The sequence below is a fragment of the Vicugna pacos genome, chromosome 29, assembly GCF_048564905.1.
Source record: "Vicugna pacos chromosome 29, VicPac4, whole genome shotgun sequence".
In the NCBI taxonomy this organism is placed as follows: Eukaryota; Metazoa; Chordata; class Mammalia; order Artiodactyla; family Camelidae; genus Vicugna; species Vicugna pacos.
In genome coordinates, this window is record NC_133015.1 from 23904052 (window position 1) to 23923022 (window position 18971).

General features: G+C 48.1%; 1 protein-coding gene and 1 long non-coding RNA gene across 3 annotated transcripts in view; one reads left to right on the plus strand and one right to left on the minus strand.

Annotated features, from left to right (window-relative positions):
• Positions 1-1130: 1130 nt before the first annotated feature.
• Positions 1131-18971, minus strand: part of RP1 (RP1 axonemal microtubule associated) — a 147113-nt gene continuing 129272 nt past the window's right edge. Inside the window, exons 26-29 of the mRNA XM_072951969.1 lie at positions 11585-11739; positions 10323-10401; positions 6597-6678; positions 1131-2482 (exon numbers count right to left, since the gene is read on the minus strand). Of these exons, the coding sequence (XP_072808070.1) occupies positions 2383-2482; positions 6597-6678; positions 10323-10401; positions 11585-11739 (416 nt within the window). The 3' untranslated portion in view covers positions 1131-2382. The remainder of the gene's footprint in view (positions 2483-6596; positions 6679-10322; positions 10402-11584; positions 11740-18971) is intronic.
• Positions 7116-9648, plus strand: LOC140690282 (uncharacterized). 2 transcript variants are annotated; one of them, XR_012065498.1, is made up of 3 exons: positions 7116-7209; positions 7460-8683; positions 9231-9648. It is a non-coding gene; the product is annotated as an uncharacterized lncRNA (long non-coding RNA). The 2 variants fall into 2 exon arrangements; XR_012065499.1 differs by having other exon boundaries at positions 7460-7879.

Genomic DNA, 18971 nt, shown 5'->3' on the forward strand with positions numbered 1-18971 from the left:
TAAACATTTTTCATAAAATTTGGGGCCTTATAAAAGGTGACTCGCCCAAAAATGCCCACTTGCCCCCAGACACCAGCAATGAAAAAATAAAAAAGATCGAGTAAGCGAGTAAGTCAAGTCCAGGAGGAGATCCCGTGGCCGGTCTCCATGGGGTCGACTGCTAGGCGTCCGAGTCCGGCCCCCGCCGGGCCGCGCGGCACCGACAGCGCAGCCGGCCGGTCTCGTCCTCCGTCCCCGTGCCGCCGTCACCGGCGGACGTGCGCCGGGAAGAAGTCGGGCCGAGGGTGGTGGTCTTCCTGTACTGTTGCTGTTCACAGGATTGTAGAGGAAACAGATTGAACTGTTTCCTCCAGTGAAGGACTTTTTCTTAATTAAAAGTCTGACGAAGCCAATTTGTTAGACATTAAATGGTTGACGGGACTTAAGTTTCTCACCCTCTGGGCTTGGAAGCCTACATCGCAGCCCAGACACCAAGGCGGGGCTGAGCCGGTCGTAAAGACAGTCCCCGGCTTCAGACGCAAGCTGGACACGTGCACGGAGCCCGAGGCCACCAGAGGCCACCACGGCTTCCCCTTTACAGGGCTGGGCTGTGGACGCGATCGTGGGTTTCAAGGAGTTGCAGAGCGGTTACCAGAGATGGTGTCACAACTTCTAGGAAGAGTCTCAGATTTCTGTAAGTGGTTCAGTTGCTTTTGCTGCCTCTGCAGCACAGACCCCAAATGTCGCTGAACCCCCGTCATTCACCCTGCCCGTGGCTCAGAGTCAGCATGTCCACCGAGAAGACAAAGGGTCTCCCGGATAGCAGTAACAGGTCCATTAATTCCAGGTGTCCCCTAGCGATCTGGCCCCGTGGCTGAGACCGGACAGCTTAGTAACAGCCAGCTGCAGTAAGCCATCCTCTCCTGCATCCGTCTCGGGGAGGTAGGTTTGGAGTCACGCATGAAACACACTCTAAAACCCTCCCTCGCCCCCGCAGTTTCTAGACCAGAAATCCCAGCCGCGTCGCAGATACTTCTGTGACTGCTCTCAGAGTTACACTGCTATCTTTTGTGGAAAAGTTACTAAACACTTCAGTGTCTGCTTTTACAATTTTGCCAGTAATCCATATATGAATAATTGACAGGCCACTGTTAATCATACCATTACACATTTATAGGTGTCAAGTACAGTTAGATCTCTCCTTTTTAGCTCATTAATTTAAAATGAAAGTGGCATCCTAGGATACAAAGAGCTTCCTGTAACTCCATCTTGCCGTGGTGACCCCATCCTGGTTGTAATGGAGCACAACAGCAGTCCTAAGTCTTTAGAGAGCTCCTCCTCAGAATTCTCATCCCCATGAACCAATTTGACTCAGGCTACCCAGGATGTAGCCCTACTCTTTGCTGTTACGAAAGTGTCTGCAATCAAGAGTAAAGCTGAAAGGAAAACAAACGTTACCAGTTCGCATTCAAAAGGGAATCAGTTACGGAAGCCTCCAACTGTCCATTTGCTACGTCCGGAAGAGAGACACCTGTTCTCATGATAAGATCAAGAATTTTAAAATGAACCACGTTGTGGTTACTGTCATGATGATGACGACGATTTTCATCGTTTAAGAGCAGTTTTACGTACATTGTCTCATTCCAGCCTTTCCATAAGCCCAGAGAGGTGGGCAGCACTATTCACATTTTATCGAGGAGAGCAGCAGCCTTGAAAAGATGAAACGGTTTACCCAAGGCTACTTGGTCAACAAGTTAAGAACTAAAATTAGAGTGTCGTTCTTTTTATCACCATCTTGGCAAGTTTTAGGAAGAGTAATGGCTCCCTACGAAAGAATGAGGTAGGTTTGGTCATTGCTCCCCTCCACCTAGCCAGCCTGCTCTGGGTACAGAGAAGGCGGGACCAGTGCAAACCGAGAGACGGTTTCCGTCGATCACTCCTGTCTGATGGGAGATTATGCGCTTTGTTAACAGGGATTCCGTCGCTCAAAACCTTAAACTTGTTTTAGAAATTTAAGGAGAAAACATAAAAATAAGAAAGCAGCTTTTCTAATATTCCACTCTAAAATTAACCGACGCTGTGTGACAGCATCTCACAGCAATCCGACGTCACGGGCCCCTCCAGTTACTCCCCACTACAGCCACCTGAACACGCCAGTAAACCTAGCAGGTGTCAGGCTTTCTGGAAGAGGAAGTGAGAAGAGGAGACAGCTGTGCGCCAGCTGCCGTGGGCTGATCTCCATCAGGTGTTGGCTGGTGCTTCTCCCCAAAGCAGTGAATGTGTCCGGCTCAAACTGCCCCTGCTGCGTGCGCGTCCCAGTACAAGGGAAGGGCGGACACACTGTGACCATCAGACGAGGAGCCTGTTGAGGCCACAGGGTAGCGGCAGACCCAGGGGGTCCTCTCAGGAGGCGGCAGACGCAGTCCCTCCCGTTGCCCCACATCCGCTGTCCGCAAGCAGCTCTCGCTCCGTCCTGCCGTCGTCTTGGTACTCATCCAGCCACCTGCCGGGGAAAGGGGGAAGATGCCTAGGGTGAGGGGTGTAAAGAAGGCACACTGCTTACGGCGGAAAGTGAAGTCTTTAGGAGGGCACCCGCAGCGCACGTGTCCTGCACCCAAACTGCAGGTCACACCGATTCATCCTTCCCTGGCGGTTTTCAGAAGCATCCCACGGCAACATTACAAATATTCTATTATATCTTGAAATCCGTAAAACTTTCTCATGTGGAGTTCCCAGCGTGGAGGCCTTCGTTCCTCCCCTTTCAGTGACTGGTGGGTGCGCACAGCGGCTAAGCCTCAGGCTCTAGCGAAGGCCCCTCTAAGAGAAACGTAACAGGAGCCATGTGTGTAAAAGAAAGAAAAGGGTGAAATTCATTTTCATATTTTTATTTTAATAAATTCAAAAGATGATCATTTCAACATGTAATCAGTATAAAAAAATACTCAGCTGTATTACTGCGATGGTCTGAATATTTGTCTCCCCCAGACGTTTATGTTGCAATCCTTTGGGACGGGCTTAGTGCCTACGACAGGGGGTCCCGAGAGAGGACAGGGCGCGAAGTGGCAGTCTGCAACTTGGAAGAGGGTTTTCATCAGAACCTGACCAAGCTGGCACCCTGATCTTGGACTTCCAGCCTCTAGGACTGGGAAAGACAGATCTCTGTAAGCCATCAGACCGTAGTGCTTTGTTACAGCAGCCTGAGCGGACTTACACGATTACATTCTTCTTTATTCTGCATCTTTGACAGCTGGTATGCACTGTGCACCTACATCACATCTCCATTTGGAATAGACGCCATTCAAGGGTTCAGCGGACACATAGCTTTTGCTCCCTGTCTGGGACAGGGCCGTTCTAGAGTTAGACCCACCTAGACCTGAAGCCTGGCTCAGCCACTCGCTCTTAGGTAAGAAACTTGACCTCTGTGTGTCTCCGCGTCCTCATGTGTGAAACAGAGGCACCACGGAGCGCGTCTGGAGGGGGTCTATGGGGATCGGGTGAGTTTGTGCGCGGAGCTCTCGCTTCACCGTGGGGCCTGGTCCCGAGTCAGAGGGCGGTGAGGGCTGGCTGTGGACGTGCCCTGATTTTCCCCCTAGTCGCACAAGAGGCTGGACGGTGGGTAAACTTCACAGAGTCCAACAGCAGAGTAGATTCTCCCTATTTTGGGACTTTTTAATTCTTAATGAAGTCCTAAATCATTTCTTTTTCAGACACTTTTTCATTTTGTATTAGTAGAAGGGGACTTCAGTTTAAATGGCTGACAAGTTATGCTGGGAAACCAGTAAAACCTGTCTTCTGAACTCTCCAAAATCTCAGCGGAATTTTCCGACAAATCAATTTTATAGCGAACTCCGTAATTTTTGCAGAGATCTTCCTTAGAGGATAATTCACAAAATCATGGTCATAAAGTGGAAACAGTAGGTTGACAGACACTAAATTAAAATCCCACAGAGTGTCCCAGAGACCAGGAGGCCCCGCACTGACTGGCTCGTCTCTGATTTGTGCACAGCGTTTAATCTCCTCAGGTGGCAGTTTTCTCATCTGTCAAACGAGGCTCTTGCACCTCTACTGAGTAGCAAGAAAATCTCCCTCTTTTCTAAGTTGTGTAGCCCGGACCCCCAGACCGAATGAGCAAGGCCAAGCCCCAGCACTGCCGGAGCTCAGCTCGCGCGGCAGTGCAGCGATAGGCCGTGTGTAGCACTGAATTTGTAGTGTAACACAGCACAACGTGTAAATACTTCCATTTGTGTTATTTTGCTCCTTCCAAACCTAACTGCCAAGGTTTGTGATTATTCCAAAACGCTGGCAGACCCCGGAGAGGTAAGTCACTCCCACCCTGCCTCTTAACTTTTTGGCATTGCCGGCCAGCGTGGTTTTAGCTCTGAAGAGAGTATGACTGTATCGCCTGCTCTGCGTGGTGGTTGATTTTTTTTTTAACATGACACATGTTACAAGAGTACTAATCTTTTCTTGACCCTGTGTGTCATCCCATAGTTACCATCGTATTCAGAGGCATAAAACTATGTTGTGTATTATTAAACACAGCCTAACATAACACCAAGTATTTAGATGTGACGTAGACCAGATGCTGACTGTACGCCGGCCGGTACAGCGGCCACTAACCATCTGTGGCTGCTGAGCGTTTAAACTGCAGCCTGTGCCTCCCAGGAACTGAATTCTTAATTTTATTTGATCTTAATTAATTTATATTGATTAATCATATGTAGCTGGTGGCTGCGGTGCTGGACGGTGCCCCAGACACTGACACAACATTGAAACTGATTGTACATACACACACACATATATATACACAGATCTAGATTTTTAAAAATAAAAGTTAATTATTTGGAGAGTCCTAAACACTTGACATGCACTCTAGAAATAAAAGTCTTCCCACTTCATTTGCATGTGTGGCTTGGCACCTAAAGGCTTCTTTAATCTAGAATTGCTTCTGTTGCAATAGCATCTATCATCATGCAGCTTCTAATCACCGCCAGACACTCCCATGGATCATTTAGGTAAACTGTGTGAGATCCTTAAACAACTTTGCAAAATAGGTGTCGTTACTGCTATTTTACCTGAGTATAAGCAGAGATTCCCCAGAGCTGCTAGCCAGTGAAAGAGTCGTAATTCAAAGCCAGTTCTGAAAATCTTCAATTTTTGCCCCTTTCTCTCCCCATTAAGAAATAAAAAGATCTCTTGCAAAAACTAAAAATGTAAGGTCTCCTTCCAGAGCTTGAATGTTATAAGCTGGCAATAGCTACCATGATGCACGAGCGTTTTAAGTGGACGTGTGGTAAGAAAACGAACAGAAGACCAGGGAGTGTCACACATCTTGTTCACACAAGGAAGAGTGCAGTTCGTTCCAATTTCAAAAGAATGGCTGTGTCCTAGAACCGGGACTACTGCAAGGTGAGATCCCCCAGCCAACCACAGTGCTTCCCCATGCGTCTACAAGAGTGTTCAGCGCCTCAGGAGACAGTGATGCCCGGACACCTGCTAAACTCAGCGCAGCTGGGCTGCGTTTAGGACCACGTCCTTCCTCCCCTACCTCATCATCAAGTGGGCGCTCCCTGAAGGCAGGGGCACTTCCTTTTTATGTCTGTACATCCAGGACGTGGTGTAGTGCCTGACGCTAGGAGGCACGGCAAGTTTCTGCTTGGACAAACGGATGAATAAATGGATAAACTCACTGCCGTGGAGGCATTCTCTAGACTCAGAGGACATGCAATTGCACAGACACGCACCCCGGCACCTGGGCTGTCGCACAGGTCTCCCCCACAGCCCTCAGGACGTGCACACTTGTTCCCACGTGGGCGTCCACTGCATCCTTACAGGCAGGACCATTGCCTTATCCCTGAATCTCCTGGCCCGCTCTTCCGTGGTTCATGGTCAGTTACTGTTTGTACAATGGCTGAATGAATGAATCAACGTGTTCTACAGATTAATTAATAACAAAGGGAAATTAGTTTTATAATTTCTATTTTACTGCACTGTGTTTCAAGATGTATTTGATATTCTGTCATTACAAACTGATAAAGTAGGTAGGTCTTAGTTAATCATCCTTATCATAAAATCCTGAAACTGAGGATCAGAGAGTTTGTGAAACACCTATGAATGGTCAATGAATTCCTGCAACTTAATTCTCTCAATTTATATTAGATCTACCCCCTTTGAGAATAATGCTTTAGCGGTCACAGTCAACATATATATAACTTCTTTTGATTCTAAATGATTCAAATGAACTAGATAGAAGGAACAGATAACATTCCCATTTTACACGCGAGAGATTGAACCTCAGAGAAGCTGGGGGCAGTACTCACGTTTGAAGAACTAGCAGGGCACAGCAAATGCTTGAGAAGCAGAATCAAAAACCTGTTTTCTAAGTCCTAACTCAGCTTCCTTTCCATTTCAGCACACTTATTCCCAAAGAGGAAAATACTAAATGTTACTGATAACAAGAGAATGACTAGGGTGGGTGAGGACCAGCTTCCTGGGGAGACAAAGCCTTCAGCTCTGGTTTTAAAGCTGCGGATGACGCGGCCACACAGGTGGAGGGGCAGGCTGGGGGACCAGACGGAGGGCACGGGGTGGCGCACGAGGCAGCAGTGACTACACACCTGTTGCACGGGAACAGCACCTCTTGTCCACCATCCTCCTCTTCAGACTTAACAACAACACTCTCGAGAAACCATCCATTACCTGTGTAAATTGACAAAGGAGATCACTTTGACTCTCAGCATAAAATACACTAATATTGTGTCTTTATTCACAGAACTCCAAATGTTCTCTTTTAAGTACACTTGTCAGGCAATTTGGGTACAAAAACATGCACATTCAAATTAAACCAGCAGAGAAATGCGAGCCTGATGGCGAGAACTGCTTACTCAGAGCGGCAGAGGCAGAGAAAAGAGAAGACTCTCCCTCAAGGACGAAACTCTCAAAGTCTAAAAAAACAGTATTTAAAAGCCAAAAACAAACAGAGAAGTAAATTCACATAAATGCATTTCAGTGCATTACTTATAGAGGACTGATACATTTAAACAATAGCATGATGTCACAATCATCATTCTCAAAGGGGAGAATTTAGAAGCTATCAGTGATGACTGTGCTTGTCAACGCAATTCAATAAAGAAAAAAGGAAGACAGGAAGGAAGGAAGGAAGGAAGGAAGGGGAATGAAAAGTAATTTGTTGGAAAAGAAGAAACAGGATGGTCATTATTCATGGATGATGTAATTTTCTAATTTAAAAACTCCAATAAGTTACAGAAAACAGTGGAATTAAGAGATATGAGGGAAAAAATGGTTAGAAATATAACAAATATATTAAAAATTCGTGACATTTCTATTGGCCAGAAAGGAACAGTTAAGCAGCATAATTCAGTGAAAATTACAATGTTGAATTGCTATAAAAACAGAAGAACGTAGGGTAAATCTAAAACCAGATGTGATATAATTTGTAGAAAAATTACCTAAATTTCAGGCATGACAGTAGAGAAGACGGAAACAAACAGAAACCGAGCCTACAGGCGTGAGTAGGAAGAAACTGCGGCGATGTCGGTTTCTCTAGAACTTCGGCGCCATGAAGTCCAGCACACACGGGGCTTTACGAGGAGGCGGACGCGCGCGTGGCGGGTGCGCGTGCGTCCGGCCCAGGCTCGCGCAGGCCCTGCGGAAGCAGAGCGACGCAGGGGGCGCCGCCCAGCGGGTGGCCGCGTGTCAGAGGCCCCGGTGGGACAAGACGCACCTGGCGCTGGCGGACAAGCTGCCCGGTGGAACAGCAGCGGGCTGGGAACCGACCGGCACAGTCGCACGACCTGCTCTGAGCAGCCGTGCAGGGCCATCGGCAGAGCGCCGCGCCAGGACAGCTGTCACCGACGGCGCCACTGTTAGCTGTAAACGTGTAAGAAAGAGACAAAGTCTAACACCCGTGTCTAGTTCACTGTAATTTAAAACGTTAGAAACGTTGAGAATTAAAGGGTGTATTTCTTCGTTTAAAAAAGAAGAGGAATTTGAACGGTGCTTTCCTTTCTTGCCGTTTAATTCACCGTAAAGAGCAAGCACCTTTTTACGCAAATGGTCAAACTCCTGCCTCAGGTTCGCGCGGCTTCCAGCATTTTATCCTCTGTGCTTGTGATGCCATGAAATCTCCCTGAGAGCTCCCTGAACGGGAGTTCGCACCGACATCACTTCCTCCGGGACGCGTTCGGCCTTCCCGGCTCGGCCCCTCATTTACAGTCACAGGTCCCCTCCTCTCCGGTTCCGCCGTCGCAGGCCGGGCGCTTCCCCCGAAGCTCCGCCTGGGTTTGATTTCAGCTTCACTGCCAGCAGCATCGCTCTGTGTTGCTCTGATGCGCTTTCATCTTCGAATTGCACGTTTTCGTGAACGTCCCCCGGGTTTATCGCCGGGAGACAAGGAGTCAACACCGCGTGGCGCTTTGCTGCCCGAGCGAGCGGAGCCGCGGGCCGGGGGCGCAGGCGGCTCTGCAGGCAGTGCCGCGACGGGTCGCCGACCGGCACGCACGTCTGCTTCTCAGGAAGCGACCGGCGGACCGAGGGGCTGGCCGCGCCGTCCGGGCTTCACGCAGTTAGGATGAGCGCGCCGTGGTTACCGGAATCTGAACCATGTTTGGGGGGGGGGGTCTGCTGTTTAACTTCACAAAGCACAAAACTATCAAAAGGAGTTTCAAGGATACCTACGTAATTAGTTAAGGCTTTCTTTTCTTTTTTTTTTTTAAACAAGGATTAAAAGAATCAAGAAACGATAGTAAATTTAGGGCAGCTATTTTGGGGGAGGGGAGAGGAGAGTGATGTTGTGGGTTCCCATACCTGCACAGGTTTTGTTAATCAATGTTTCACTGGAAAAAAAATCAATATTTACAAGTTTGTTGCTTCCTCCATTTAAAGCTTTGTTCCTATGTGAGTTAATTTAGCTCCTTGAACATATTTAAGATCACAATGTTCCTTTAATTTTCGCTTGGTCTTTTTTCTTCTTTGTACCCGCCAACCTTGGCAATACTGCCTTACCCTTCAGAGCCTGCCCCTTCGCGGAAACCCCGTCTCCCTCTCACCCAGGGGAGGCCCCACGGTTGCCCCCTGGCGCCTGCCGTTCCCGCGGCACCGCCACGGTGGCTCTTTAGTCTGCGGGGTTAGATTCTCTGACATAGTTTGCATTACTCATCAAAATAATTTTTAAAAACTAGAGCCTGGCAACCAGGGATTTCTACTAACTGCTGTGTCCTGTCCATCTACAGCCGCGACCGTAATCAGCTGTTGGCCGGGGAGACTTGGGGTAAAGCAGGAGATCTCGATGTCAGTCTCCATCCTTCGGGAAGAGAAGGCAGAGCCCGTGCCGCGCGGCAGGGACACCGTGGATGGAAGGCAGCATGTCGTGGCCTGCCTCCCTCTGTTCGGTTTCTTATTTTTGCTTCTTTCTAGTAATTCCCTTCCTCCGCGTCGTCTCCAGCTGCCTTTACCGTGTGTCTGTTTTCTTTCTATACTTTTTGACGTTCCCTTTTCTTCTTCCTTTCTCTTCCGTTTGGCCCAAAATCACACACTTCTTTCTTGAGAAGGCCATTCCAAGCCCTCCTCATTCTTTTCAAGGAGCTTCACTTAAAATCATTTCACTGTTTCAAATCCATTCATTCAATAAATTACCATTAGTGAAACTTCTATACTCTTAAGCACTTAACTAGGCACTGGGAGAATTAAGATGAATAATAATAATAAAATACCAGAATTCAAAACATTCAAAATCTAGCAGGAGAACAGGCATATAGAAATAAATGTAATACATGGTTTAGGCACTAGAATATAAGTTAAAACAACAAAATAGTCAAGAATGCAGATTCCAGAGTCAAATAGACTTAAGTTTGAATTCAGTTGCTCTAACAGAGATAAAGAAGATACTGATGAAGTTGACTTGACAAGACCTAGTTAGCAGTTGTGGAAGGGGGAGAAGACAGAGGAAGGAAAGGGGAGTCAAGGATGGTTCCCAAGGTGCTAGTTTGCTGGAGGGGACCCAGAAGAGACACATTCACAGGGAAATGTGATCGATCCAAGTCTGATTACTGTCTAGTAGGTCTGGAGACTTTACACACACACACATGCGCACGCCAGGCAACACAGCTTCTGTATTCCTAGGAAATTTCCTTCACAGCACAGCAGTGAGCTCGTGAAGTCATTTAAGAAATCTAACCTGACAAAACTTCATCTAACTATAATTTCTTAAAAGTATTTTCTCATCTCAGTTTTACACGTGCTCTACATTCATGTTTTCTTTCACCCACCTTTGATGCTACTTTTAATTAATTTGCAAAACGAACTTCTTACCAAGCAAATCTTACCTGGACCTGTCCCATCATGACTAATCAGAACTTTCTTCAATTTTCCAAGAGACACTGCCTCAATGGAAAAAATATCAACCTGTACGATAAAAAATTAACTGAGTGATTGTTAGGACAGTTCCTTTCTCAAGAAAAAGTACTTTTGCTGTCAGCATTGCACTATTACATCACTGTAACGCTGTGTGTTACTACTGTACGATTACTACTATTTCTATAAAAATTACCACTTACTATTTTATATGCAAAGTCCTATCTTATGCCTTGTGAGACAGGCACAAATGTGCAACATAAAGTTCACACTCTCCTCAATATACAGCCTAGTAAAAATGATTTTAAAATTTTAACCATTACATTTATTCTGTCTACTAATACTAATGGTAACAGTAGTTCTTACGGACCTCACCATGAACAAACCTGCCTAAAAGTTTGTAAAATACATATTAACTCATTTAAATCTTAGCATCATCTATGAGGTAAGCACTTATTTTCTTATTTTACAGTTGAAAAGAATGAAACACACAGTTAAATCACTCGCCCAGGGACAGCATTGAGTGAGTGACGGAGCCAGGACTCAGGCCCCAGCAGTCTGCCTGCAGAGCGTGTGATCGCAGCCACTGCTGCTTGCTTGTCAGTAGCTTTCCTGCAGGACCTGCCCGGGCTCTGCTCTGGGAGGACTCGCACAAAGCTCCCCCTTGTCGGGTGGGGGTTTAGGAGGGCTCTCCCCAGACCCAGGAGCCCCCAAACCTCTGTACTTCCACTTCCCAATCTCAGCTGCCACCTACAAACGACAGGACAGAGCACTCTGCTGGGTACCAGGCTCTCCTCTGAGCATCCTCCCTCTCTAGGCACTTGGACCCTTGAGCCCTAACTGCCTTGGCAGCGCTCCACTGCCTATAAAACCAACTTAAAAAGACATTTACCAAACGTTTCTACCAGCAGGATGGTAACTGTTACAAGCTAGACTGCCCTAGCTGGACGGAGAATCTCGGTCGGGGCTTTTCCTTGGGTTTTTCTTTTTTGGCTGTTTCTTGTTTTTAATAGAAGAAGAAACTGGGACTTAGGAGGTTACATCGTTCCTGCTTAAGTCCCACCTCAAGTCAACTCCAGAGCAGTAAGATGCACACCAAGAAATGACCACACCGACTGTACTTCCTAACTGGTATCAAATGAGCATCTCAGGAATGTTCTGTTTGTGTGCCTTTTTAGTCAGAGAAATTAGAGGACAACGTGCGGGCACAAATTTATAAGCATGTTTTTCTTACCTGTCCACGCCGAAACGTGACCTTGTTGTTCTTGGATCGATGAAGCCTTCGAGCCCCCGAGTCTCCTCTGGTGCCAATGAGGTTGATAAACACGCGGGACTCTGTCTCTGCACCCGGCCTCCTGCCAGTGCACACGTGGACCACGTAAAGCACCACTGGAATGTCCGAAGTCCGTGTTAGGTTCCTCGTGCTTGTCTCCTCTTTGAATGCAGCTAGATCCCCCGGAAGGGAATCAGAATGCTCCTTATCTAGCTGACGGCAGCTGCTCCTCGGTACCTGGCCCCGCCCTCTTCCTGACGTGCACCCCAGTTCAGACACACTCTTGCCTATTTCATGTTTACCTCATTCATACAGACGCTCAGTTACTCCCAGAACTCCTGTTTCAAAATAATTATTGTTAGCAATTTTGCACTTTCATTAACCACTATACTTTCACAGTTATTATGAAAAGTTGTATTAAAAAAAAAACAACAAAACTCTTCTCTCTCTTAATTAGATAAAAGCAGCAGTTTTTCTCCTAAAGTCTGGCTGCTCTAACCTCAGCCAGTCACTCGTGCTGCCACTTCATGGAGATTACTGTTCCAAAAACGGAGATTCTTAACAGCCCTCTTGACCAGAAAGAAAAAAAATGTCCTAGAGAGAAGCAACTTTAAATATGATTTTTTAAAAAGCACTCAGTGAGGTACCAGCAAATTATAATCCACTATATTTGACCTTAGAATTAAAGCAGTTTCTGAGACACTGGTCGAAGCCACTAATTAGGAGAGAGGCTGCTCCTTGCTGATGCTACTAATATGAATAATATCTTGGATACAAAGAGTACTTTTTATTCCAAGATCCTAGAGCTCTTTCTAAATCACGCTCCTGGCAATTGAACAGTTGCATTTATAGAAATTCACATTAACATTTTCCAAAGAACTCAGACATGAAAATCCAACAAGTAAGAAAACAAGGTACGTGAGAAACACGGCCTGTTTCCATCAGACCTGACCTTTAAAGAGACAAACGCGGGGTGCTGGGAAACGGTGGAGGCAGAGAAGATAAATCAGTTTCTTTGTGCAGTCTTACAGAGTCTAAAATGCCCCAGGGTGAGACCCAGCTGAGCTTGAGCAGGAAATTTAGAGCACTTGTTATTTGAGGACAACCAAAGAAATCTTATAAAGAACCTATCAGGAAGAGCTGGTCTTACAGCCTGCGTGACCGTATGAACTGAGCTAAGCCGCTGCGCACGGAAGCAGGTGTGTGGACAAGCAGGACCTGAAGTCTTTGCAGATAAACAGCGCTTCCGTTTACCGAGAATTTTTTCTTCGTTTCAGACGAAGAGTGAACTAGTTTACAATTAAAAAAAAAGGGGGGGAGGGCATTTAAAACTATATAACATAAAAAATTACTTAATAGTTAAAGGTTTTAAGAAGTACATATCAAAAATTATTGAGAATAGAGACTACATCACAGATACAGAAAACAAACTTGTGTTCAACAAAGGAGAAAGGGAGTGGGGGAGGGGTACATTAGGAGCTTGGGACTAACGGTTACACACTATTACATATAAAACAGACAAACAGCAAGGACCGACTATACAGCACAGCGAACTGTATTCAGTATCTTGTAATAAATCAGAAGGAGAAGAATATGAAAAAGAATTAATAAACATGTATATATAAGTGAATCACTTTGCTGTGCACCAGAAACTAACAGAACATTGTAAATCAACTATACTTCAATAAAAAAAATTTTCTAAAGGAAAAAGATTATTTAGAACAGAGACTATATATTTATACCATGAACAGCACAGCCGTCCCTCAGTCATGCTACATGCCAGTGGGCACATCGTGTTCCTTGCCCGCCACCTGCACGTGCCTCAAATACTTCTCAGCACTCTGTTTCCAGAAGCTGCTATATATTAAGTTTAATAAACAGGCACAGAAAAACGAAAACAAAACAAAACAAAACTCAACTTGCCATCTACATCCAAAGAAAGAGAAATAAATGTACCAGAAATTTTAAACAAAGTGATTACCATAGATGAGCACTCAATTTTATCCTCAAACAACATCAAGAAGCGTCATGAAGTTTAAGCTGGAAGCTGAAAGAAAGCACGTGGTCCTGCTGGGGTAGACAGGCGCTTCGCTGGGATCTGCACCAGTGACTCTGCCGGTACTGGGCAGCACAGCTCACTAAGCGCTGGCTATAGTTCTGCAATGGAAGTATGTAGATTCTTTCAAAAAATGCTAAATGCATCACAATAGATTCTAACTCCTGACTTTCTCGTGATTCTGAAGGCAACATAAAATTCTTCCTATCCGACGATGCAGCGGGGAAATTTAAAGATTGCTCAGTTACCACATTGCTTCATACACCCTAAAACACCACGTGCTGCAGCAGCACAAGAAGATGGCAGCAAACCCTTCTTCAGTGCCTGTCCTTGGGCATGAAAGTCCGTGCTCAGTGTCCTTTGTTTAGAGGCAGGGCCGTGTGTTCTACCAACAGGCATGCATTCTGACAAAGTACCTTTAAGAGAGGGACACCCCACACCCAAGGGGTGAACTCCTGAAGGATCCCGCGGATAAGTCCAAAATGTGAGTCAGAAGAGAACGTACAATTAGCTCGCATACTTGAAAAATACCAGGATGGGGTTCCAGGTGTCTGTGCCACACAGAATGGAAGAGACCATTTTACTTGGACAAATTCAAAGACAGGTATTAACCCATCACCCTGACTACAAACAACTGTTCTTGAAGCACTGAATTTTAAGAATGTATCTGTCACCCTCGTTGCTAAAAGTATATGAAAGAGTTAACTTGCTGATTTAGACATTTCCTCTGAAAATGTTTAAATGTCCTTTTTACCATACTTGATGCTGAATTTTTCTTTCTGACACTTCGGCTGCTTACGACAGCCCTCCTCACCCCGCCCTCTGCCACAGCTGTCATCCAGCTCATCTGACACCTGCGCTACCTGTTTTCCCCATCTGGGGGCACCTTTTTCACTTGTGTCTGTAATGCCACCACCTTCGACACTCTCATCCTACGTTCACCTGTGGTTACTGTCACTTCCACTGCCTCCCCACCTCTCAAGGCGTGCTCAGCGCGGTGTCGCTGTCAGAGCTCAGCACTGCCAGGCTGCAGGAACTTGCAGACTGCGCACTGAGAGGTAACGCCGTCTCACTAAGGACAGGGAAACCTTTCACGCTTCCCCTGTGGGGTTTTTCTCCCCCAGGCGTCATTTTGGGGCAGAGTCTGTGCTAAGCGCCTGTCAGCATCACCTCCAAGCATCCACATCTCCGTAAGTAGAGTCCTTAAGATCTGCCTTCAAGGAGCCCTGGGCTCTCCGGCTTCTGCTGACGGCACACACGGAGCTGAAAGCCCTCCACTTGTCTCCCTGTATAGTCACATGTACATTGTATGTATTGCTGTTCCTGGGGACACAGAAGTCCTTCACCACAGGGATGTAGTAAAGATGCCGCATGGCTGGGGAGGAAGCAGAAACACGACTTTTTTCACTGGAAGTTAACCGGAGGGGGCCAAAGTCATGATGGGCCGGGAGTTTCCTCGAGGACAGGTTGAGAGGGAGGAGGCAGTCCTCAAAGAGGAGGTGGAGTGAGATCGCTCAGGGGCGGCCAAGGAGAACAGAGGGCGGTGCTCACAGCACGGGGGTCCTGCCCGCATCCCGGGTGGATCCAGGAACTAAGGCAAACGCATGGAGTGAGAACAATCCTAAATGGATCAGCTTTCGACCAAGAGACCCCAAGCTTTACACTGGAGTTTACTGAGCTCAGATTCTCCCCCTCGGCTGCCCTGCAGAGCTAGCCCCCCACACTTAGAGAAGGGGCACCCAAAGGGTCTCTGGCCAGTCAGCCTCCCAGGGGTCTCCAGTTGGCAGATGACCTGGGGCCACGACCTCTCAGGGCCCTTTCCTCCATCCTGGGAGACAAACCGTTGACACATTTCAGGCCCCACCAGGCTTGGGTGACACAGACAAGAAATCATAGAGTCTAAGGAAAAGGCTAAAGGGCAGTGAACCTCACACGTGTCCCCATCTCCCTGTCAAAGTGCACACAGTATGTTTAGTGAATGTAGGTGTGGGGTTTTTCTCCTGAACACTTCCTCAATCAGGAAAAAGATGTGATTGTTCATGCCTGGGGGACTCCCCAGGGCTGGCTTTTCAGCCAGGATGCTCCAACGGTCCCAGGTGATACTGCATGACTGCCCCGCCGAGAGCTCGTGTGGCCCCCGGGAGCCAGCCCCTCTCTGCGCATGGGCGCCGGGCCGGGGAGCACTGAGGGGGCCCGCACCACCTCAGGGAGTGAGCACCAGCGCCGGGGGGCCTCCACCGGCAGCCCGACTTCACCTCCCTGCGACTAAGCTCTCGGCTGAGTCTCAAGTTTGGTCTAATTAATGGACTGTTTCGGTGTTTTCTTGCAGGTCACCAAGAACTAAGCCTTCTCAGCACTCACTGTGAGTGACCACGTGGTGCGAGCTGCCCCGAGGACTCACGCTCAGACACAGGCGGTGAGTGAGACTCGGCGTTAAACACAGGCGGGCACCTCCGTCTGCACTGAAGGCTCGGTGGTTCCGGGTTGAATCTTCTTGTGCCTGTTGGTTAAAATTATTTGTCTTATCGCCGAAAATGAAGTACCTCTGAGGTGTAGAAAGAAAAGAAGTGCAGGGGAGGGAGGGAGAGGGGTTTCTAGCTGAGAAGGTCCCTGGACCAGAGGCCTGACCAAAAGGTGAAGGAACTGGCCGTGCAGAGGCCGGAGGAGGCGGGGGACAGTGGGCGGGGCAGAAGGACCAAGGCCTGGGAGCCGAGGGGACAGCTTGCCTGGCGCTTCAAGGGCCACGGAGGCTGGAGCCGGGGCAGCCGGAGAAGGACTTGCAGGAGGCAGCAATGAGCCGGGCTGTCACTCCGAGTGAGCTGGGAGCCCTTCAGGGCGTTGCAAGCCAAGGAGTGACATGATCTGACTGACACGTTCAGAGGGCCCCTCTGGCTTTGGGGCTGAGAATAGCCTGGCTTCTGCCCGCGGTGTTCTTTGTGGTTGTCCTCCCATCACGACAGCAGCGACGTACCGGGAAGGAAGCAGGAGGGAGCCAAATCTAAGGGAGAGGATGAAGGAGTGAATCCGGTGTGCCTGAGGGCCTCCCAGCTGCCAGCACTGCAGCCATGTGGTCTCACGCCTGCTGGAAACCCCACCTGGTCACCTTACGGCTTGTCTGGAATGGTCCCAACAGACATCCGTTGCCTGGGCGTGAGGATTAACGGGGCCCTTCTCTCGCTCAAGGGCGCCTGGTCGGGACGGCCAGCGAGCACCCTAGCACGGGTGTTACAGCCCGTTTCACAGGCAAAGAACCAAGACTCAGAAAAGCCTGCGTGATCTGCCCCCGTTCAGGAAGCCAGCGGGTGAGGCCAGGATTTGAGGCCAGACTCTGCTTCTCTGAGCTTCAGCCGTCGCGTGGATGAAAGGGTCTTTGCTTAGCTGCTCGCGTCCAGAACTTGCTGCAGGTTGTCAGAAGCCTTTCAGAAAGACACCTCTTTTCTCACTACTTGAAGTCTGACAAACACAAATACTCTGAAGCAGACACACGTCTGCTCTGACGGTCCTTTCTTACTTTCGCGCACAGCTCTTTCTTGATTTGAAGGAAACCGCTAAGCACATCTCCAGTGTGCTTGTCAAAACCTAGCACCAAGCGCTTTTTCACCCCCAGGTGGGGCCCCAGCCTCATGTCCCGTTACCACCCGTCTCTTGTGCAGAAAGCTTGGAGCCAGAACTCGTGAAGGGGCCACTGTGGGCCGAGTGGGCTTTGTTGTCAGCTCTGGGCCTCCTGCCCGGCCATTGAATACAGGTTCTCCGGGACAACCAACTGAGGACGGTCAGCACCTCCCCGTGCCCTCCTCACCAACGGCAGACAGCCAGAGAGGGGGCGCCAGGAGGAAGATGTGTGTGAACACGTTCCGCCCGCCGGGGCTGGAGTCCAGGAAAAGGTCGCTCGGATCCCACCAGCCATCCAGTCCAGCCCCAGCGTGATGATTTAGACACTAATATCCCCAAAACTCCTCTTCTTTTGAAAGCACGCCAGGAATCTTTGGGAAAGAGGAGGCAAAGCTGCAAAATTAACTGGCCCAGAGTGTAAGCGCCAGCTGCAGTGAGAGTCGCTCTCTGTGCTGCTAAATTAAAAATACAGATAAACCTCCAGCGGGTCCCTAGGACTCTATCCAGCCTGGCAACCTGAAGTACTAACCGCTGAATTAAAAAAGAAAAAATCCTTCACTCCCTCTTCGTGCCCCTCCCTGGGCCGGCTGCAGGGTGTTCTGACAGACGGACAGACAGTCTCGAGCTGTTGAAGGTCAACCCACCCCCCTAGTCCTCCTTCCAAACCCAAACCAGAGAAGCATCAATTCAGTGGCTGTCATCTCCTCTTCCTGACTTCCATGACGTCACAGGAGTAGTTAATGGACCCCTCAGCGGCACGAAACGCCACCTTCCAAAGGAGACGCTCGGTGCCTTGAACGGTTCCATACTCACCAGGATGTTCTGATCCCTAGTTAATGCCTCAACACTGAGGTGTCATTATTTTTTCATTTTCTTATTTTAATGATTTCCTCCTAATTGTTCAGTCCGGGAAAGGGGTGGTTGGAATGATTTGTCAGAACTGGAGAAAAGTAAGAAGACTGGTTGAGGTTAGCACCAGGCGGCCCATATTGTATTCTATTGTTTTGTAGGGGAAAATGTCTTAAGAAATGGTGGTTGTGTTTCAGCTAAGAAATTACCCCTTTAAATGGGAAAGGCTGATGGGCAAAGCTTCATTAGCTAGTCTGGGAAAAGGATGAGCAGGAAGACGCAGGGGAGGCAGGCCGAGCCTTCACTGCCGCTCAAGGTAAATGAGCCCCAAAGCGACAGTTCATTTAAAGAACAGTGGACTTTCTTTTGTCTCTTGCACTTTTTTTTAAATCCATACAGCTGCTTTCCACATTTCTTTGCATGTAACAAATTGTGCAGCTATGTCACCCAGGAGGCAAGGGGAAGAAGCAAAACAGTTGCCTAACGGAGTTTAAATAAAGTTCATTTAAAAATAACGCAGCCTTTCCAAACACTGCAAGTTGAGAAGTAACGAATAAAGTCAGCCAACAAGATTTCTTCTCCTACCGGTACTATGGGTTTTGAAATTCTTCTATACGTCAGGTTTAAAAAGCAGAATGATTTCTTGACAAATGTTAGCAACTGAGTGAACAGTATAGATGACATCCCGCCTAGCGTGGTGACGGGGTGGGAACCAGGGTCCTGAATTTCTTAGGGCTCTTCTGTCTTTCCCACTTCAGCCTTCTGGGCATCCCTGGACACCGCTGCCACCGTCACAGGACTGACTGTAGGACAGCTGAAACCACCGGGGTC